This window comes from Oncorhynchus keta, chromosome 2 (genome assembly GCF_023373465.1).
Source record: "Oncorhynchus keta strain PuntledgeMale-10-30-2019 chromosome 2, Oket_V2, whole genome shotgun sequence".
Taxonomy (NCBI): Eukaryota; Metazoa; Chordata; class Actinopteri; order Salmoniformes; family Salmonidae; genus Oncorhynchus; species Oncorhynchus keta.
In genome coordinates this window covers 70,413,318-70,435,631 of record NC_068422.1, presented here as the reverse complement: position 1 = coordinate 70,435,631, position 22,314 = coordinate 70,413,318, and the positions used below count along the sequence as shown (strand labels likewise).

The 22,314-nt window shown below is 44.5% G+C and overlaps 1 protein-coding gene and 3 non-coding genes across 6 annotated transcripts in view; all 4 read right to left on the bottom strand.

Moving 5' to 3' along the window:
* Positions 1-395: 395 nt before the first annotated feature.
* trnar-acg (transfer RNA arginine (anticodon ACG)) lies at positions 396-468 on the bottom strand. Its single transcript has one exon. It is a non-coding gene; the product is annotated as a tRNA-Arg (tRNA).
* A 1,631-nt stretch (positions 469-2,099) lies between these two features.
* Positions 2,100-2,172, bottom strand: trnar-acg (transfer RNA arginine (anticodon ACG)). Its single transcript has one exon. It is a non-coding gene; the product is annotated as a tRNA-Arg (tRNA).
* Positions 2,173-3,804: 1,632 nt separating this feature from the next.
* Positions 3,805-3,877, bottom strand: trnar-acg (transfer RNA arginine (anticodon ACG)). The gene has a single exon. It is a non-coding gene; the product is annotated as a tRNA-Arg (tRNA).
* A 3,531-nt stretch (positions 3,878-7,408) lies between these two features.
* Positions 7,409-22,314, bottom strand: part of adam10a (ADAM metallopeptidase domain 10a) — an 89,953-nt gene continuing 75,047 nt past the window's right edge. For all 3 annotated transcript variants that reach the window (XM_052481894.1, XM_052481893.1, XM_052481898.1), the window contains 12 exons: positions 20,071-20,171; positions 19,248-19,415; positions 17,030-17,122; positions 16,457-16,640; positions 13,154-13,317; positions 12,376-12,559; positions 12,058-12,208; positions 11,730-11,913; positions 11,506-11,614; positions 11,144-11,364; positions 10,800-10,926; positions 7,409-10,633 (listed from right to left, as the gene is read on the bottom strand). In XM_052481894.1, coding sequence (XP_052337854.1) covers positions 10,524-10,633; positions 10,800-10,926; positions 11,144-11,364; positions 11,506-11,614; positions 11,730-11,913; positions 12,058-12,208; positions 12,376-12,559; positions 13,154-13,317; positions 16,457-16,640; positions 17,030-17,122; positions 19,248-19,415; positions 20,071-20,171 — 1,796 coding nt within the window. In that variant the 3' untranslated portion in view covers positions 7,409-10,523. The remainder of the gene's footprint in view (positions 10,634-10,799; positions 10,927-11,143; positions 11,365-11,505; positions 11,615-11,729; positions 11,914-12,057; positions 12,209-12,375; positions 12,560-13,153; positions 13,318-16,456; positions 16,641-17,029; positions 17,123-19,247; positions 19,416-20,070; positions 20,172-22,314) is intronic.

Sequence of the window (22,314 nt, the reverse complement as noted above, 5' to 3'; positions counted from 1 at the left end):
CCACGCAGATGAGCAGGGACCCTGGGCATCTTTCTTTTGGTGTTTTTCAGAGTCAGTTGAAAGGCCTCTTTAGTGTCCTAAGTTTTCAAAACTTCTTAATTGCCTACCATCTGTAAGCTGTTAGTGTCTTAATGATGTTCCACATATGCATGTTCATTAATTGTTTATGGTTCATTGAACACGCATGGGAAACAGTGTTTAATCCCATTAAAATGAAGATCTGTGAAGTTATTTGTATTTTTACGAATTATCTTTGAAAGACAAGGTCCTGAAAAAGGTAAGTTTCTTTTTTGATGGGTTTATGAGGTATAAATTATTGGTGCATGTAGGCAAAGACACTCAGCACAAATTGAAAAGATATCGCTCATTTCCAAATTTCACTCAGACAAAATGCACGAGCTTGCCAGGAGTCGAACCTAGAATCTTCTGATCCGTAGTCAGACGCGTTATCCATTGCGCCACAAGCCCGATACTAAATTCACCCTAACTCTGCTGTAATTGGTCAATTCTGGATACTTGGTAGCGGACGGTAATATGATTGGTTATTATGGTTATTAGGCGCATCAGATTTGCGGACATTGAGGGGATTCGAATCATCTGGGCCAGGCGCCCGGTTAGGGTTTTTGGCACCTGGTGAAATTTGGAATCGAACTGCTTCCCGGGCGTGAGCACCGTTCAAAGCCCACGGCGAAGTCGGCTCAAAACAAAAGTGACGTAATTATTTATGTATGTCGATTAATGAGTAGGATTCATTGTTTTCACCTGCAAAAGTGATTGTTTTATTTGTTGAAAACGCGTTATCGGCCTTCCCAATGAAAACGACTTAGAAAATTCGAACATATATTTCATGGAAAAGTTACGTTGAATGTTTCTGGAACACGCACTATGCTGCCTTGTTGACAACACGATCGAGCGGTGAGGGCCCTCCTCGGCCGATAAAGCGTAACAAACTTAACATTTATAAATATTTGTATGAACATACCAAGATTGAACAACTGAGACATAAACTGAACAAGTTCCACAGACATGTGACTAACATAAATGGAATAACGTGTCCCTGAACAAAGGGGGGTCAAAATGAAAAGTAACAGTCAGTATCTGGTGTGGCCACCAGCTGCATTAAGAACTGCAGTGCATCTCCTCCTCATGGACTGCACCAGATTTGCCAGTTGTTGCTGTGAGATGTTACCCCACTCTTCCACCAAGGCAACTGCAAGTTCCCGGACATTTCTGGGGGGAATGGCCCTAGCCCTCACCCTCCGATCCAACAGGTCCCAGACGTGCTCAATAGGATTGAGGTGCGGGTTCTTCGCTGGCCATGGCAGAACACTGACATTTCTGTCTTGCAGGAAATCACACACAGAACGAGCAGTATGGCTGGTGGCATTGTCATGCTGGGGGTCACGTCAGGATGAGCCTGCAGGAAGGGTACCACATGAGGGGGAGGATGTCTTCCTTGTAACACACAGCATTGAGATTGCCTGCAATGACAAGCTCAGTCTGATGATGCTGTGACACACCGCCCCAGACCAGGACGTACCCTCCACCTCCATCCCGCTCCAGAGTACAGGCCTCGGTGTAACACTCATTCCTTCGACAGTAAACGCATATCCGACCATCACCCCTGGTGAGACAAAACCGCAACTCGTCAATGAAGAGCACCTTTTGACAGTCCTGTCTGGTCCAACAAAGGTGGGTTTGTGCCCACGCAGATGAGCAGGGACCCTGGGCATCTTTCTTTTGGTGTTTTTCAGAGTCAGTTGAAAGGCCTCTTTAGTGTCCTAAGTTTTCAAAACTTCTTAATTGCCTACCATCTGTAAGCTGTTAGTGTCTTAATGATGTTCCACATATGCATGTTCATTAATTGTTTATGGTTCATTGAACACGCATGGGAAACAGTGTTTAATCCCATTAAAATGAAGATCTGTGAAGTTATTTGTATTTTTACGAATTATCTTTGAAAGACAAGGTCCTGAAAAAGGTAAGTTTCTTTTTTGATGGGTTTATGAGGTATAAATTATTGGTGCATGTAGGCAAAGACACTCAGCACAAATTGAAAAGATATCGCTCATTTCCAAATTTCACTCAGACAAAATGCACGAGCTTGCCAGGAGTCGAACCTAGAATCTTCTGATCCGTAGTCAGACGCGTTATCCATTGCGCCACAAGCCCGATACTAAATTCACCCTAACTCTGCTGTAATTGGTCAATTCTGGATACTTGGTAGCGGACGGTAATATGATTGGTTATTATGGTTATTAGGCGCATCAGATTTGCGGACATTGAGGGGATTCGAATCATCTGGGCCAGGCGCCCGGTTAGGGTTTTTGGCACCTGGTGAAATTTGGAATCGAACTGCTTCCCGGGCGTGAGCACCGTTCAAAGCCCACGGCGAAGTCGGCTCAAAACAAAAGTGACGTAATTATTTATGTATGTCGATTAATGAGTAGGATTCATTGTTTTCACCTGCAAAAGTGATTGTTTTATTTGTTGAAAACGCGTTATCGGCCTTCCCAATGAAAACGACTTAGAAAATTCGAACATATATTTCATGGAAAAGTTACGTTGAATGTTTCTGGAACACGCACTATGCTGCCTTGTTGACAACACGATCGAGCGGTGAGGGCCCTCCTCGGCCGATAAAGCGTAACAAACTTAACATTTATAAATATTTGTATGAACATACCAAGATTGAACAACTGAGACATAAACTGAACAAGTTCCACAGACATGTGACTAACATAAATGGAATAACGTGTCCCTGAACAAAGGGGGGTCAAAATGAAAAGTAACAGTCAGTATCTGGTGTGGCCACCAGCTGCATTAAGAACTGCAGTGCATCTCCTCCTCATGGACTGCACCAGATTTGCCAGTTGTTGCTGTGAGATGTTACCCCACTCTTCCACCAAGGCAACTGCAAGTTCCCGGACATTTCTGGGGGGAATGGCCCTAGCCCTCACCCTCCGATCCAACAGGTCCCAGACGTGCTCAATAGGATTGAGGTGCGGGTTCTTCGCTGGCCATGGCAGAACACTGACATTTCTGTCTTGCAGGAAATCACACACAGAACGAGCAGTATGGCTGGTGGCATTGTCATGCTGGAGGGTCACGTCAGGATGAGCCTGCAGGAAGGGTACCACATGAGGGGGAGGATGTCTTCCTTGTAACACACAGCATTGAGATTGCCTGCAATGACAAGCTCAGTCTGATGATGCTGTGACACACCGCCCCAGACCAGGACGTACCCTCCACCTCCATCCCGCTCCAGAGTACAGGCCTCGGTGTAACACTCATTCCTTCGACAGTAAACGCATATCCGACCATCACCCCTGGTGAGACAAAACCGCAACTCGTCAATGAAGAGCACCTTTTGACAGTCCTGTCTGGTCCAACAAAGGTGGGTTTGTGCCCACGCAGATGAGCAGGGACCCTGGGCATCTTTCTTTTGGTGTTTTTCAGAGTCAGTTGAAAGGCCTCTTTAGTGTCCTAAGTTTTCAAAACTTCTTAATTGCCTACCATCTGTAAGCTGTTAGTGTCTTAATGATGTTCCACATATGCATGTTCATTAATTGTTTATGGTTCATTGAACACGCATGGGAAACAGTGTTTAATCCCATTAAAATGAAGATCTGTGAAGTTATTTGTATTTTTACGAATTATCTTTGAAAGACAAGGTCCTGAAAAAGGTCAGTTTCTTTTTTGATGGGTTTATGAGGTATAAATTATTGGTGCATGTAGGCAAAGACACTCAGCACAAATTGAAAAGATATCGCTCATTTCCAAATCTCACTCAGACAAAATGCACGAGCTTGCCAGGAGTCGAACCTAGAATCTTCTGATCCGTAGTCAGACGCGTTATCCATTGCGCCACAAGCCCGATACTAAATTCACCCTAACTCTGCTGTAATTGGTCAATTCTGGATACTTGGTAGCGGACGGTAATATGATTGGTTATTATGGTTATTAGGCGCATCAGATTTGCGGACATTGAGGGGATTCGAATCATCTGGGCCAGGCGCCCGGTTAGGGTTTTTGGCACCTGGTGAAATTTGGAATCGAACTGCTTCCCGGGCGTGAGCACCGTTCAAAGCCCACGGCGAAGTCGGCTCAAAACAAAAGTGACGTAATTATTTATGTATGTCGATTAATGAGTAGGATTCATTGTTTTCACCTGCAAAAGTGATTGTTTTATTTGTTGAAAACGCGTTATCGGCCTTCCCAATGAAAACGACTTAGAAAATTCGAACATATATTTCATGGAAAAGTTACGTTGAATGTTTCTGGAACACGCACTATGCTGCCTTGTTGACAACACGATCGAGCGGTGAGGGCCCTCCTCGGCCGATAAAGCGTAACAAACTTAACATTTATAAATATTTGTATGAACATACCAAGATTGAACAACTGAGACATAAACTGAACAAGTTCCACAGACATGTGACTAACATAAATGGAATAACGTGTCCCTGAACAAAGGGGGGTCAAAATGAAAAGTAACAGTCAGTATCTGGTGTGGCCACCAGCTGCATTAAGAACTGCAGTGCATCTCCTCCTCATGGACTGCACCAGATTTGCCAGTTGTTGCTGTGAGATGTTACCCCACTCTTCCACCAAGGCAACTGCAAGTTCCCGGACATTTCTGGGGGGAATGGCCCTAGCCCTCACCCTCCGATCCAACAGGTCCCAGTAGGTTTCCTCCTGCTCTGTGCGAAAGGCAGAAGAAAAGCGTATTTGTCCTGAGTCGGACACTTCAGTCGGCAGGGGCGGCTCTATCTTTTTAGGGGCTTAAACTGGACTTGGTTGGGGTCTCCCCACCTCACCGCAAAACATTCTGGCGCTTCGGCCCCCTTTCCTTTCCCCCGTGACAGCTGAGAGGACATTTTATGTTTTCATGTTCATTGTCTGCAGTTCTACACATTTTTCATTGGGGCAGAAAGAAAATGTTGACATTTTATAACGAATATAACGCAATTCTAGATTTTTTTTCATGGGGCAGAGATACATTTTTTTTTATAGCAGATTCAGAGCTAATTTCATGCAATGATACCTATTTTGCTATAGGATGGAGAGACATTTTAGCCATTTTAAAGATAATTTCCTACAATTCTAAACATTTTGCCATGACTTATTTAATGTTAATATGATATCTAAGTGAGAATGACGAACAAAATCAATGGGGGTCTCCTAGAGGATCCCCTGAATTACCGGTCGCTATTCGATTACTACAGGTTTAGATAGCTGGCTAGACTAACTACTAATCTAAGAATTGACATGGGTAATTGTCAGCCAATCCAGTGACTGACATAAAATAAAAACTGCTGATGCACAATCAACTGGTGTATTCTACTATTCTTACTCTCAATAGTAAGTTGAGACCCTGACTAAATAAATAAAACATTGGTTTGTATCTTTCAATTTTCTCCAACTACAGTATCTGTTTTCCAACCTAATTTATATAAAAAGATGTATAAAAAATCTTAACAATCATGAATTTTTACTAAGATTCAAATGTTATAGAGATATTGTCAAATGGTTGCAAATAAGTAATTATAATTATAACATTTTGTACAAATTAGGATTCACAACCTGTGTACACAAAGTCATATTCATACATTTTAGAAAAATATTCATCCTCTGTCCCCAGGATTCATTCACAGGCCTCCCTCTCCCTCTTTAATGAGACCCCTGCTATTTGTATGACACCAGACTGGATCAGATGGCCCAGCACACAGCAGGACTGCTCTCCCTGTCCCAGTTGTGTCTGAGGGAAATTAGATCCTACCCTGGACAAACTGTCCCCCTGGTTTCCCCAGAGAGCTTTATCCCAGAGATAGCTCGGTGCTATGAAGCGACTGTGCATCTGAAGCAGGCCCCAAACAAAACAGCCTACCTACCCCCTTATGGGCTGCAGTGTTCAGGCATAAGACCAATCTGCAGAACAGGACACTGATTAGACAGGGACCATGGTTATACTTCACATGGCCCTCATAGCCCTGTATACTGATACCCTGATTACAGCTACTTACATATTTTAATTGGGAGTTTCAGCACATAACTGGTGTGGCAGAAATGGTGAGAAGTCATTGTGAAGATTGGAATGCAGAGAGCAGTGTTAGGGAGGCTGGGGCAATTACCTCTTCTCTCAGTGCTGAGGAAGTACAAAGGCAGACGGGTCTACGATTTTACTAGAGCCGTGGCTACCTTGGGGCTGTGTGATATAGAAAAGTGTTCCAACATAATGAGAAATATGTCATTAGCTGTAAGGAAAAAACCTTGGGAGATAATATAATAGTATCTCCTCTATTGGATGCTGCTGAGAAATGTCCCCATCACTTCAAACAATCCAAACTAGAAAGACTAAATTATCCACAGAAACCACTGCCAATGTAAGGAAATTAGCCTGATTTTTCATATTTGTTTTACAATACAAAACATTAACATATGAAAGACAACATTTAGACGCACATGAACATCACTGACATCACACCTGCCCAGCCCGACCAGCTCTGTCAATATTTAGATAATGAACCATATGCTTTTTCTATCGTCTTAATGGAAGATTGGTTCATTTCAAGATAATTAACGAGAAGACTATCATCCAACCCATTGGGTATCTCACTGCACCCTCATGACAGGTCTTGAAATATGATCAAACTGATTAAAAGTACATTTACATTAATACTTTTGTCAGCCAACTTTCTAACTCCGCCCATTACTTCTGGACTGTAATTGAATTCCCTAAAGGTATGGATTATTGAGCCATTGTTCGTTTTACACTTAAGACATGACTCTCCTTCTGCTGTAGAATTAGTGAATTTTGTCTCTTGTATAATATATTAGTTTACAAATTGCATGGATTTTATTTTTTTCTACATTGGTCAGTGCAAAATAGCTTTTTAATTGTGTCATGGAAGTACATATGTCCTCCTACCAAATCATTTACTGTTTCTATACCTTTTACGTTTCCATGTTATTATCAGTGCATTCTGAAAAACTATTCAAGGATTGTTCAATAAGATTTATTTTTTGCTAGTGAAAGTGGTTCTTGTAGAATCCATTTCAGTTTCTTCCATATTGTTATAGTGTTCTTAACTATGAAGTTGTTAATGTTCTTAGCGCTATCCTTTGAAAAATAGACATGTGAAAAGATTCTGGGGGTGTGCATGCACATCTTCAATATGTACCCATTGTTCCTTGTGAGTGCATTTATCAACGTATCAAGTAAAAGCCTTGGGTGGGGAGTTGATGCAATTCCAAGTCTGGGAGGTTAAAATCACCCTCAGATTTAGGGAGATGTAAAACCTTTATTTTTATTCTGAGTTTATGAGCTTGATTTCCTTGGACGCTAGCCCAGTCAAGCTGTGTGATATCTTGAAGTGGGCCTAACCATACAATGATTTCTCAGACATTCTTTTTCCATTGTCAGAACAACATTTTGTTGATCAAATCTATTTTTATTAAAGCATTTCAAGTAGTTCAAAAAAATAATAAACATATTTGCACAGTACTTTTAGCAATTTTAGTAAAATTTTTCAAAGTGAGCAGAACAGGAAACAGAGCCAAGAAAAGAAAAGTAAATCGTAAAGAATATTGAAGATACTGTATAAAACACAGCAGACATTAAAATCAGACAGTAGTACTAGAGACTTTTCCATTCTGGATTCCCTCGGTTTACATCACTTACATTTCAGAGCCCGCTTTTCTCAAAATACTTTTAGCAAGACAAATTAAAGACAGAAATGTAAATCCCAGGCACCGCCCTCTATACACCCACCTATTACCTTACCACAGGAATAAAAAGACAATGAGAAGAATGATTTAAGACGACCACACTCCGATGAGCCTTACTAAATGCCAAAAGGTAATGAGAAACAATAATTTTACTATCCAGCACAAACCCATACCCACCAGCACCAAACAGAAAGAACAGAGAAATACATGTTAGAATCAAGGGAGGATCGGTTTTGTTTCTATTTCAGAGGCTCTCTTGTAGACATTGTATGTGGCTACATAGATAAGAGCCATTTTTCCTCGATAATGACCAGTTTTGGGAGGAAACAATCAAGGCATTAATATGTGAAGAGGCCTGCTTGTCGTTAATTAAGCTCCAGGACACTCTTCCTCGGGTCTACCTACCTGATAAGGCATAACGGGCCAGAATCAGTCAGAAAATATCAATATAGTCACAGATCATTTAAATGGGATAAACAAAGTAATCCAAAAATAAAAGGACTTAGGGTTACCTCCTGAACTTGAGTACTAGTCTATGTTCATTCTGAGAAACTTATTTGAGAGACCTTGGTAACAGGCTTTGAAAGACTTTCAACACCTGCCACACAAATACAGGACAACAAACAGGATGGTACATTTATCCCACGTCCTCTCCTCTCCCTAGTCAGTCAGTCAAGTTGACCTTCTAAAAGACACCTGAAGTCAGGCAGTGTCACTATTGCAATCTGTTTCCTCAAGCCTCCTGAGACTTCAGCACTCCAAGCTGATAAACAGAGTCTCTTTGGATATCCTGCCTTTGTCCTGGTCTGTGGCTCTGAGCCGGCAGTACATTACAAAACCCACTGACCTCCAGACAGACTGTGGAGTTGCAATGGGCTCAGGAGAATCAGACTCAACTCCATTTAGACACATTGCTTTTACACAAAACAAAGACTATGACATACAGGTTTATTTTGGTGGAGATCATCCCCAGAGCAGAGCTACGTACTTCCAATAGGGATGTGGGGTTAGGGAGAGACAGGACATGCAACACAGATATGCATCATAGGAGAGAGAGACACAACATGGAAATGATAGCCAAAGGGAGAGAAGTTAGAGGTAATTGGTAGCCTTATCAATCTCAGTTCATATGTAACAGCTTGGCATAGCTGGACACTCAGACATTAAGCCATTGTAGGACTTATGCAAAAACAATTCCTCCACATATACAAATATCTGAATTGCTAAAATAAGAGACAAAAGAAAAAAACAACAATCACATTAAAGCCATCCAGGATCTTCATCTGGCAAACCATTCATCACATTCCTAATGCATGCCGTAAGTGTAAAAGATTCCTCAAGCAGCCTTCAAATTGGTATGTAACAGGGCATTCAGTTGTTCCCAGGTCAGCTCTTAAAGACTGTGCGTTTATTAAGGTAACAACATTGGTGAGGGCAGCCGAGCAAGGTGAGAGCATGTCCAGACCAGTACAGTGACCGTCTGTGATGCCCTCTGTAATATTGCCCCCTATGGACCCTGGCCTGTGTTCGCAGGCTCTGGCCAAGGCCCTGTGACTTGAATGATATGATGTGACAACGTTCAGTGACATAGTCATGAGGTGTAGCAACAGCCAGCCCTCGGACAGCCTTGTATGCTAAAGCATTGAAGATTTTCTCCTTTCTCCCTCCATCCTACCCATCTCTCGTATTATAAATTGTATTTTAATGTTTAAGGACAATTGGAAGATTAGTCCAAATGAGGACTAAAAGAGATCCAAATCAAAAATCTCACATGGAATGATCAATAGACAAGTACATCTGCTGCATTTAGCGGCTCAGTGATTCACATCAATGCCTTGAGTCAGGAAAAAAATTGCTGAAGAGAACATGTCATAATTACGTAAAAAATGTAAAAGCAAAAAAAAATATGACACCTTCCACCAGCCCAATGATATCCCACGACATCACAACAGTCTCTACAACTCTGTCGCCTCTATACTGCTTTAATCTTATTCAGCTTTATGTTTACATTCCCTCCATGTTCTGATAACAGAGGTCTGTTCTGATCCACCCCACATGAGCTTCTAAATGTGACAGACAGCGCTGTTTTTTGTTTTATTAATCCTGAGAGAGTGAATTAAAACAGTAAATAATCTTTATCAGACAGCAGGAAAACAATCGATTACGTATGATACAAAGAAATCAAATCTATAATCTCAATACCTGTACAATTGCACACTGAAAGAACATGTATGGTTTGGAAATAAAAGCCTGTGCATTTTTTCTTATCATGTTTTGATTTAAAAAATAATAATTACATTGGCAAATTAGTCTCTTCTGCGACAATGTCTCACATCCTGGCTTTGCATGGCAGCAAAAACCCATGTGACCTGCAGTCCTGTTTTCCTGCTCAGGAGGGCAGCACTTCAGAAAGGACAAACAGATGAAAGTAGCTAAAAAGGAGGTGAGGAGAGGCTGCATTACCACAATGCTGCTGCTCTCCTCTGCACTCCAGGAAAAAAATAAAGAAACAGAAATCAGTCATTTTCTCTTCCCGTCATTGCCAAGAGCTTTCCTATAATATTCTCTGTTTATAGCTGTGTGAAGGACAGCTCAGCTGGCTCCCAGAGCAGTGGTGTTGATATAGTCCGTTAGGTCCTGGAACTGTACGTCTTGTCTATTGAAATCAGTTCTGTTGACAGTTTTAGTTTTGCAGATGGGTGGTTTCAATGAATGGTACAGGTAACTCTTTGGAGGGAAGTGTTCCCACTGTAGGCACTAGGAAGAACCAAGGCAAAGAGGGGCCCAGTGTCTCAACGTCTCATCTGACCCAACTGATAGTTCTCTCTGGGCTGGCGTTGGTTTCGCTGCTGCTGGGGCTGCTGGCCATTTGATTGCTGCTGTCTCCTCCTCTTCAACGTGCCTGCATGGGAGACACGAACACACTGCTCTCAACATCATAACACTCACACACATACCTGTTTGCATAAAATGAACTAGAGTTACACTTCTTCCATACACTATGATTATTTTGTCAGTCTAGCTGGGGAGATAAGGTCCCCCCCCCCCAGTGTTGAGGCGTAATGTACCTGGCAGTGGCTTGGGTGGGGGCAGTTTGGGGTTGCTGCTGGGTGTGTGAACACTGCAAATCTTGATGAAACCAGCCATCAGCATGATGAGAGCAATGCCCATCAGCAACACTGCCCACCAGTGAGCCTGGAACACAGATTATGCCAAGTCATATTTTTTCAGTGTCTGACAACTTTCATATTGAAACTGGTAAGAACATTTTATAAATTGAGATGTATTTAGCTCCTGAAATTGTTTTTATGCCAACGGGAGTGACAGTTTCAGCAGTAGGGTGAACTAATATTCTGAACAACACAGGTAACTACAGTACAACAAGGACATTGGCTGGGCCTGGGAAACTAACCACTATCCACTCCGCAATGTTCTCGTAGAGCTCTGCGTTGAAGATGGCTTTCTTTAGCCTGGCCAGGGGGCCATCTGCGTCCACCAGCCGGCACCTCATGAACACGTCGCAGTAACCCTTGAAGTCGTTGCAGGGGGAGCCTGGCTGCAGCGTGGTGATCTTCTTGCTGAAGAAGCCGGCCCACTTCTCGGAGCCTGTGCTGCTGCAGGTGTCGGGTTTCACTGCAGGGTGGGGGAGGAGACGAGGAATACCACTGTGAGGTCACTGCTAACAGGACAGTCCCAGTCTTTGCAGGGTCTTGGTGGTTTAAGATGCATGTCATATTGGGACGGATGGCCAATAATGAGCCGGCGGACACTTACTTCTCTCCTGACAGCAGACGTGGCACAGCTCAGTCTCGTCTGTTCCCTCAATACTGGCACAGGTACACACCTCCAGAGCATACTTCTCACAGATGGAGCCAGAGCAGCCCTGGTCGACAGAGACGTGGAGAGGGAAAGGGAAAAACAGGTTGAGTGTCAGCTATGCTCAATTGTCATGATTTAAAGCACTTCAACACACGTTTGGTCAGAGAGCTAGACCATACCCCGTTGAGGCAGACTTGTGTCTCTCCATGGCAGGCGGTGAAGTTGGCTTTGGGTTCAGAGGTGGGGCACTGGGCAGTGCCTCCGTTACACATGCCCTGTTCAGCACACTCTGACTCCTCCCTACACTTATCATTGGAGCCCTTGAAGTTGCACGTCGGTGTACAGCACGGACCCTGGCTGGGACTGACAACACAGAACACACACCAAGTCAGCTTCAACTTCCTTTTTACTAAGGCAGAAACAAGTTGAATACTATATTCAATAAATACTACAACAGTACTAACCATAAAATCAACAACATTTTGTCGTACATTATTGGCCACCTACCTGCAGATTTTGCCGGGCTTAAGTTTGCACTTGTTGCCGTCTGCCTCGTTGGCGTTGTAGCAGCACTCGTCTTTACACTGGTCACTGTAACCACAGTCACACTGCTCCCCTGCCTCCACCAGACCATTACCACAGATGGGCTGGCCAGACTCTGCACAAACACACACAGGAAGGAGTGATGAGATGCAATAGAGGACACATAACCTTGGATGTCCATTCCAATGACAATCGCACCCACACTTCCTATGCACATGCAAAGATGGACGCCCGCAAGTGCATGTGCGGACACACACACAACCTCAGAAAGACGGCACTTACCCACAAAGCAGTTGCCCCTCTTCTTCTCCAGGACCTGACTGATGTTCCTCACGCTGCAGATGGAGAACTTGTTGTTGTTGAGCTTGTCCCCTGACGTGGCCCGGGCGTACATTATGTAGTTCCCCTGCTCCTTCTTCTCCTGGGCCTTGGACTCTCCTGGGGTGCACTCTGTCCCAGAGTCATGCTGTTAAACCACAGGTAAGAGGTTCATAGGGAGCCAATGAGCATCCCTCTCCTCCTTCAGGAGGGCATTAACATAGACTCCTCCACTACTGGGATTTTAAACCAAGACAGATCCTATGGTGAGTATCTCAACAAAGTGGTACTCAAGCATTAACAGTGGGGCAAAAAAGTATTTAGTCAGCCACCAATTGTGCAAGTTCTCCTACTTAAAAAGATGAGAGAGGCCTGTAATTTTCTTCATAGGTACACTTCAACTATGACAGACAAAATGAGAAAAAAAATCCAGAAAATCACACTGTAGGATTTCTAATGAATTTATTTGCAAATTATGGTGGAAAATAAGTATATATAAGTACATAAATATATTCATTAAAAATCCTACAATGAGATTTTCTGGATTTTTTTTCTCATTTCGTCTGTCATTGTTGAAGTGTACCTATGATGAAAATTACAGGCCTCTCTCATCTTTTTAAGTAGGAGAACTTGCACAATTGGTGGCTGACTAAATACTTTTTTGCCCCACTATAAAACTGATTAGCATGTGCAGATAAAAGACCAGACTAGAACCAGACAAGGCCCAGGACAGAATACTCACCGGAGAGCCAAAGTTGTGTCCAACCTCGTGTGCGAAGGTGATGTGGGAGACCTTGGGGGGGACATGGGAGGCGTAGTTCTGCACCGTGATGATGCCGGTGTTCAGAGACTTCTTCTTCCCATCAGAGTACAACTTACTCTTCTCACAGATACCTCCGGAGCTCCCTAAGAACACAGTAAAACCACTCAAGATTACATACTGTACACACCATGGAGGAGGAGGATTCTCTTTCATACTGTATCCCACCCAACAAACTAACAGGACCATAGGAAGATTTCCATGGCACTGATGATGTACTGTTTCCAACTCTGACACAAGTAACAGTGAAATGAAGTGACACTCTTTAAATTAAACCTAATACTCTGCCGGGAGTGAATAAGCAGAAGTCTTTGCTACTGTAGGGGAGCAGAGGGTATTTTGGGTCCAGCGTCCACCCTTGTAGGTGAGACAAGACAGCAGCAGGAAGATGAGAGCAGAGCAGCCAGGTGGTGCTGAATATGCCCGCAGGGGGAGAGTGGCAGCTCGGGCACAGCAGGGAAGCTGAAGGGCGCTGCTCCACAGCCGCTGAGAATGCCAATTTAAACTCGCTCACTTACCCATTTTCAAAGAGAGAAACGCACTGTCTGGAACACACACATTGACAGACATGGCCAGTCAGCTGTATAGTGCGAGTGTGGAGCATATTCACACACTTAGATTTTTAGCAATCAATTTGGGAAACCTGGTTTGGATTGAATAGGGCCCCAGTTTCATATTGTGTTTAAAGGGAGTGTTTAAAGTCAGCTCAGATAGTGGGAGTGAGCAGTGGCAGACAGAGCTGAGTCAGAACAGATTCTCTGTCCCACCCTACAGTACTATCAGATTCAGCTGGCACATTGCCGGTCTGCCTCTAGGCTCCCCCTGCACTACACACTCAACACTGCCCTATCTTATACCCCAGTTTGTGTGTTGGGGGGGGTAAGGTCCAATCTCACCTACGACTGTGGACCATGGAGGATTTCTATTTTCTAACCAGCCAGGAGGACTGGGGCTCTGCTGGAATGCCAGGCAGTGGCGACATCTTTATCTGAGAATAGCCTGTGTGCTTAGTCATAAGGAGGCCACACCTTTGACTACAACAGCTTTTAGACACACAGAAACATGAAACCTAAGCACTTTACAATATAGGCACATATTTGTGTGTGTGTGTAGTGTGGTATGTGGTATGTGTGTGGAAAATGGTCTGTGGTAAGAGTAGGAGGAATGCCTCCATTGAAGTTACTTATGAGTGTGGTAATGGTTCAAATCCATTAAAAAGCCCATTACCCAGGCCTGACTGGTGTCTCTAGTAGCCGTCTGTTGTCAGTCCACTCCACTGGAGCGTTCAAGGCAGATCTCTTCTCTACAAGCCCGCAGCCTCCCTCTACAGCTCTACAGACCCAGATCTCTTCTCTACAAGCCCGCAGCCTCTACAGCTCTACAGACCCAGATCTCTTCTCTACAAGCCCGCAGCCTATACAGCTCTACAGACCCAGATCTCTTCTCTACAAGCCCGCAGCCTCCCTCTACAGCTCTACAGACCCAGATCGATTCAGCCTGCTTAGAACATTGCTTATTTGCCTGTATTGATTCCTAGTGTTTGTTGTTGTTTTTCATCTTGGGTTCTGTGAGTCAGAAGTTAATCAAGATATGTTGACAATACCTGGACCAACTGACACCGACCCTTCATTTAAACCTCATGAAGGAAAACAAAGCCTGAACTCTGACCTCTGGGGCTGCTGCGCATTGAAAGAAACTTATAGCAGTAACATGTGAATGTGGAGTTCAACTACAGTACTGTCCACTCTCTCTACCTCTTGATTATTACTGTGAGGATAACCTGAACCAGGCACAGCCTGCATCTGTATGGACTCCTGTTCTATCTGATTACGACCCATCAGCCAGCACAGGAGAGCTCTGGGCCACCCCTGTCGCTGGAGGGCTCTGGGCCACCCCTGTCGCTGGAGGGAATCTGGGCCACCCCTGTCGCTGGAGGGAATCTGGGCCACCCCTGTCGCTGGAGGGAATCTGGGCCACCCCTGTCGCTGGAGGGCTCTGGGCCACCCCTGTCGCTGGAGGGAATCTGGGCCACCCCTGTCGCTGGAGGGCTCTGGGCCACCCCTGTCGCTGGAGGGAATCTGGGCCACCACTGTCGCTGGAGGGCACTGGGCCACCCCTGTCGCTGGAGGGCCCTGGGCCACCCCTGCCGCTGGAGGGCCCTGGGCCACCCCTGCCGCTGGAGGGCTCTGGGCCACCCCTGTCGCTGGAGGGCTCTGGGCCACCCCTGTCGCTGGAGGGCTCTGGGCCACCCCTGTCGCTGGAGGGCTCTGGGCCACCCCTGTCGCTGGAGGGCTCTGGGCCACCCCTGTCGCTGGAGGGCTCTGGGCCACCCCTGTCGCTGGAGGGCTCTGGGCCACCCCTGTCGCTGGAGGGCCCTGGGCCACCCCTGTCGCTGGACAGCATACCGTTCCAGTCACACTCAACAACTTCATGTTATTCTAGTGTGAATCATTCATTCAGAGGTGTTGAGCCTGTACTTGTTTAGCCTACTTGTATGTGTGTGTGTGACAGGGCCATTTCTGTCTGTGTGCTGTGGCTGTCTCATTGATTTCTCCCTTCTCACAGTCCACACTACTGACTGACTGCCTGTCACCAATATGGGGTTGGTGGAGACCAGAGGGAGACCCAAATGCAGGCTATAGAAAGGGGTGTGCGATCGTCTCCATGGACTGTTTCACATTCTACAAACATCTAAGAACTTCCTTCAGGAGAAGGACTCTGAATGTAGCTCCTTTGTCCTTGAGTGAACCTTGTAGTTTTGACAAACACCCAGGGAGGGAGAAAGTGGAACACACAAATATACTGAGTAGGCAAAAATTAAACAACTTAAAAATGCATTTCAAGTGGAAACAGCGTGGAGACGATGCCTTAGCAAATCCAGTCTTCCTCGGCCTTGGAAATTAAATTACAGACATGCTGGTGGAACGAGAGGGTGGAGGGGGTTAATGGAGGATCATTGAGTGTTCTGATAGAGTGCAGGACTCAGCTTTAGCTTCTTCTCCTCTTTAGAATGGAGCGATCCCATTAGAGATACTGGATCCAGGGAGTCTCTCACAGACCACTGGACACTTCGGTGACTTCATGGATGCTATACCTTCCTACTCTTTAAGTAGGCATAAATGTCCACTATTCTCAGTTTTCTGTTTTAATTCTCCACTAAATTTCTACCCTGAGAGCCATTATGCAAATAAGTGCAGTACACAAGTTCAATTGGTGTGTGTGTACCTGCAGGAGCTCCGACCCAGGCCAGGCCCAGCACCCCATCGTCAAAGTCCCTGTCACTGAAGACGTAGGCCAGGCAATAGTCATCATGGTTCTGTTCTGAGTTGAGCTCCAGGAACTTCTCCACCCCGATGTTAGCGAAGCGGAACGGATTGGTGATGTCCCGCTCATCACTGGTCGTGTTTATCTGAAGAGATGGAGAGGAATGGGCTCATTGAATAGGTCATGAGTAGGTATTGGAGAAGAGACTTCACACAAAGGCCACTGTGTCTTCATCACAATCATCATTGCTAAAGGTAACTATTCTAATGTGTGTTTGAAGAGAGAGTGGGAAAAGGCTTTAGACAGAGAGAAATGATTCTACTTAAAGTTGCCAGCTCCTTGGCCCCAGAGAAACCTTTTGTGAGAGTTGTTTTGAATGTTGGAATGCGGCCCTGAGCTCCCTACTTTAAATGGCAGCTGGTGTTCACCTGAGGATTTTAAGGATTTATTAGGTCTTGGAGTGTGGTGGAATACTGATGAGTGAGGCAAATGGTGGTGCTCATCAACCCCCCCCAGGCCTGAACACAAACTCACCCTGATCCTTTTGACCATGAAGCTGATGTTACGGATGCCCAGGAAGTCAGTACCCTGGTAGATGGAGTCAATGGCCTTTACATGGCTGGAGATCTAGAGAATAAAACAGTCACCATTATATTATGAGAAGTCTGGAACAACTGCACTGCAGAGAGAACATCAGATAAATCATAGCATGGCATTAAAGACATGACATGTCTGTTAGCCCACCAATGAACACATGAATAATATCTCTAACTACAGAATCACTGTGTTCAGCCAATTGGAATCAATCTGTTGATGACTTGCTCCACACGGTCCAGCCCATCCTATAAACAAGCCTCTAGTCTCAGAGCTCAACCACAATCCTAACGAACACATTTACTTCATCACAATTAACCTTTTTTCTTTATCTCACTTATGGAGAGAGTGAGTGTCCACAGAAATTACATTTTAATCAGCTAGTCTCTCCTTTAACTGGACCCCCAACTGTGAAATGCAGCATTTCCTCTGCATCTCATTTGTTAGGCTATAGAACTCAGTCAGGAGGAACAAGTCTGCGATGCTGGGCAGGCTGGCTGAAGGAAGCCAGCCAACAACAACTGATCAGACCCACAGACAAACACTATTCTTTTTGTAATCCATTTCTTCTGGCAGAATTAAAGGGCAGGCCCTGGTTTCCCCCTGCCGAATGATTCAGAGTGTGTGTGTGTGTATTAGGGTTGACCTTATTTAGTCGATTGTTTGGTCGATATGCTGTTGGTCGACCGAGATTTCATTAGTCGAGCAGTCGCAAATTGATACCAATAATTCATGGCGTATAACACACCTGTCTGATTCGTGCTTGTCTCAGTGAACTAATCCATTGGAGGCCACTGTGATGGCACAGTACATCCCTCTAAGATGTGCTACTGAAATTGTAAAAATAATATATTATATAAGAATAATGGTGCAACACTGATAAACTAAATAATATTATATAACAAAAGTGCTTTCTCCCGCGATGGATAACAGACGCTGTCCACAGTTCTGAAACGTAATCTTCAGTGCGCCGTTGAATTGGTGCCTTTCCCTATATGTTGCTATGTGCATAATAATGGTGTTGAGAACAATGCGACAGAGGCAGTAGCGGAGTGAGGAAACCAACTTAATTAGGTCTATAACCAAACTGTTAAACATACCTGGCTTTATAAACTGTCCATAAACATCTGCAGAAATAAGACAGATCCTGCTTCTATTGACAGTTTGAGTGTTTGTTTAATAGCCTACTGATTCCGTGAGCACCAATCCTCATGCAAAATGTTGTATAAAGCAATTTCACAAATCCGTCTGTTTATAAATCTTTGCTATGCTTTAAAGGCTTTGCAAATGTTTTTCATTATAAGTAATACCAGAGTCTGTTCTATTTTATATGTGTTGTTTGTTTATATGTTGTTTACACTTCCAAATGGGCAGAAAAAAGTATAATATTGTAATCTAAAAGCAACTGTTTGCTACACAATACTCATTCAGAGCTTGCTCCTATCTCCTCCTTTCTCTTCAATAGTTTCCACAACTAAGTCAAATGTCTTACACACATCTAACTTCCCCTTTCCCTCCTGCGCAACCAGTAGACATTCCCCCATTTCGAGTTTATTTTCCACGTCCTCCTCATCCATTTTGCTGTCACGTGTTAGTGTTCAGAGTTTGCTACAACCATTTTATTGATGTGATTGTGATAGGTTATAGGTCAGACCCTATTGGTCAGGTGCATGCACTGCATATGTTTTACGTAAAGGAGCAAAGGTTCTAGTGAATAGGGAATGTTTTTCCTAAACAAATGAGGTATTTCGGTAAGAACGTTTCAGTCAGAAACAAAATGGCTGTAATTATGTTGCAGCTTCAGCACAGACAGCGGCAATAAACACTTGCTGTGGTGCCTGTTTGCTGCAGCAGGGAGGAGAGAGAGACAACGTGCACCAGTCACACAGGCTCTCACTGTCATTTAAAATTTAACACAGTGTGGCCATCGGGCTCCCTTCTTGAGTCATTTGTGTCTTATTTAATCAAACAGTGAGCTTAAAGCATCAGACAAGCTCAGTGCATATAGTTGATTTTATTCAGACTCAGGTGTTTCTATATATGGAAAAATACACTTAAAATGTAGACCAATAGAATAGTTGAAAGAACAGATGACTCTCTGTCAACCAATATTTATTTTTAGTATGGGACAGCCCTAGTGTGTGTACAGCCTCAGTACCTGTGCGATGACAGCCTCTCTGGTGCCGTAGTACTTGAAGAAGAGGTGGTCAGTCTGGATGAAGAGCTGGCAGGTGTTCTTCTCTATCTGAGCTGCTCTTTTCTTCCTCAGGATCACCGGACCATGTCCATGGGACCTCTCCTCTTCCTCCACCACACTGCTGGGCTCCTGCAGAGACAACAACCAGAGGAACGACTACCATTATTCAACTAGGAGGGAGAGATGGATGTGAGGGAGAGTGAGGTGGAACGAGGGGAGCTGGAAGAGGGGAGATAGAGTGAGAGAGGGGAGGTAGAAAAAAAGATCCCAAGACTAAGAAATGACATGAGAAGGTGACCAAGAGGAATGTGTAAGGATTTTAGCCATTTTGGCCAGGGAAAAATCCCATGTCTTCAAATTTGGAGAATGAGGGCCCTGGCTTCTGAAGGGAGGAGGGAGAGGTCTTCCAGAACATGGGTAAACATTTCCTGACACACCCCTGGTCTGTTCTGACTCATCCCTGGGGAGAGAGAACACTAACTCCTCACCCTGCCAGATGATCTGTGACATCACTCTACTCAGTCATCCACAGAGCTGAAAGGGATAAGAACCCAGGAACAATAAGAAGAAGCTGGCACTCGTTACAGCTCCAATAACAAGTTTGACTTAATCACTTCCATGTTTCCTTATCATGCGAAGTGTTATTCTACCATGGAGCAAGAAGACACGAGGTGATTTGTATGGTCCTCCAGTACTGTGTCCAGAATGTGTACGTGGTTATACAGTATTGGTGAGTGGTGTATAAATATAGGGTTGGTTTCACAGGGGGGTATTATCAGCTCACCTTGAGAGGCTCCTCCATAGCCGAGGCCTGGTACTTCTTCATCCTTTCAAACACGGAGTGGTCAGCACAGCCCCCCTCTGAGCCATACTTATGAGGGTAATCTAGGAGGAGAAGAGGAAACCATCAATATGAACTCAACCATATTACCAGTAATATTGGTTCTCTCAGCTTCAGACTAAACCGGCTTAGAAGGGGAATGAAAAAGGTTGTACACAATAGTGGCCATAGGCCATAGTGTGGTCTCAACTACTCTATGTAAGGCCCTCTAAAACATACTAGTATAACCTCATCTACTCTATCCAAGGCCCTCTAAAACATACCAGTATAATAGACTTACTATCTCTAGCAGCAACATTCATCTGAGGGTGGAGATATCTGTTCATTAGGACAGAAAGAAGCTGTAGTTAATATCTCTGTGTGTGTGTGTGTGTGTGTGTGTGTGTAACAAGGCCTAACACACAGACCGTCTACGCTAACTGAAAGAATAAGCCTCTGTTCACCGCTGGCTTCTCCTTCTCCAGGCTGGAGAATAACAAAGCAGTCTTCCTCCCAAATTACATGTCACTGACTCACTCACTGCTCGACTTTCCTCTACCTTCCTCTGCCAGAGGCTCTGAAAAACACCAGACTCCAATAAGGAGAAACACTACTACATGCAACTACAGTATCCAGAAAAGTCCAGTATTCAGCAATACACCTTCACAATTACTAACACAGATCATCAATGTCAAAGAACGGTCTGAGATACCACAGAGTCCAGATTTAAAGCTACATCTAAGCAGTGACCGTGTCCGTGCCCTCTGCTGACAAATAATGCCATTGCCCAAAACAACATGTGGTGCCGTGTCCCTCTGTGTACTGGCTGGCTGCTGGAGCATTCCCCATAGGACCAAATCAGTAAAAACAGACACAGAGCTGAGTACTTTACAACCCAGCTAAAATGGTGATCATCAAGAACACTTTTTTCACGGGCATCTGCCTAAAACAGGTGCACAGATCAGATTTTCTCATAAAACAGAACATCATTTTGATTAACGCATCCAATTCAAATCTATTGACTCTGGTCTGATGTCACCTATTGAAGAGCAGCCAGCAAGCAAGTTGGAGAGCACCCTCCCTGTCATCACCATCCTGTTCCTAAATGAGCCAATAAACAAGCAGTCTCACCATAGTACAGAGCTCCCCTGTAGAATGAGCTCAGCGATCACTATGCAGAACACAGAAGTGCACAGTGAAACACTAATGAAAATGAGTAAACCATAGTGACACAGAACTCTTAGCAGAGAGCCATAATTGCCTGTGGAAATCTGAAAACTCTTATAATGGGTTTTTGTAATCTACACTCTTTACCTTCACAGCAGGCATGAATGCTAACGAACTCCAATTACGGCTGTGTGTTTAGTCAACAGGATAACACAGGGCTTTCTACTTCTTCTCTAGTTGACTTTATCTATTCACAGCAAACTACTTCTGCCATCTTTGTCTGATGTCAGGCTCTACAGAACAAAGCCATTTGTTCCAGCACGAAGACGCAGGGTTGGGAACAGGTATGGAGGACACACTGGGAGGTAGGCAGCTACTTTGTCCTGGTTAGGCTACGTGACCATGGAAAACTTCTGACTCTTATTATGCGGGAGACGGAGGTAGGCAGCTACTTTGTCCTGGTTAGGCTACGTGGCCATTGAAAACTTCTGACCCTTATTATGCGGGAGACGGAGGTAGGCAGAGTAACATATGGATATGCTGTTTTGGGTTTGGGCAGAGCGAGGTGAACTCAGCGGCCTCAGCCGGGGCTCTCTGGGACTGGGGAATGGTGCAGTGTCAACCAGGCCTGACAGCTCTGTTGCTGTCTAAGCGGGCTGCATAACAGAGCAAGCAGGGTGAGGAGGAAGAGGCGGTGTGTGTGTGTCACTAATGAGGACTCTGGGATAACAGAGCCATCTCTCCCTCCCCTGGGCAACATGCCCTCCCTACTCTGCTTCAGATACCTGAGACAGGACTTCAGAAAACAGGCCAGCAAATCCCACACTCAACACTTTGAATGTTTTAACCTATACACCGCAATACAACAACCCTGAATACACAGAATAACTGAATGCATATGCCATCAACCAATCAGGCAGTTACTGTACACTGTGCTGATAATAAAACAAGGTCAGGTCAGACTGCTCTGTGATCAGTTCCAAGCAGAGAGATTATTCACTCCCCCAGTTGTCCCCAGATAGTAACATGCAGTGAAATGGA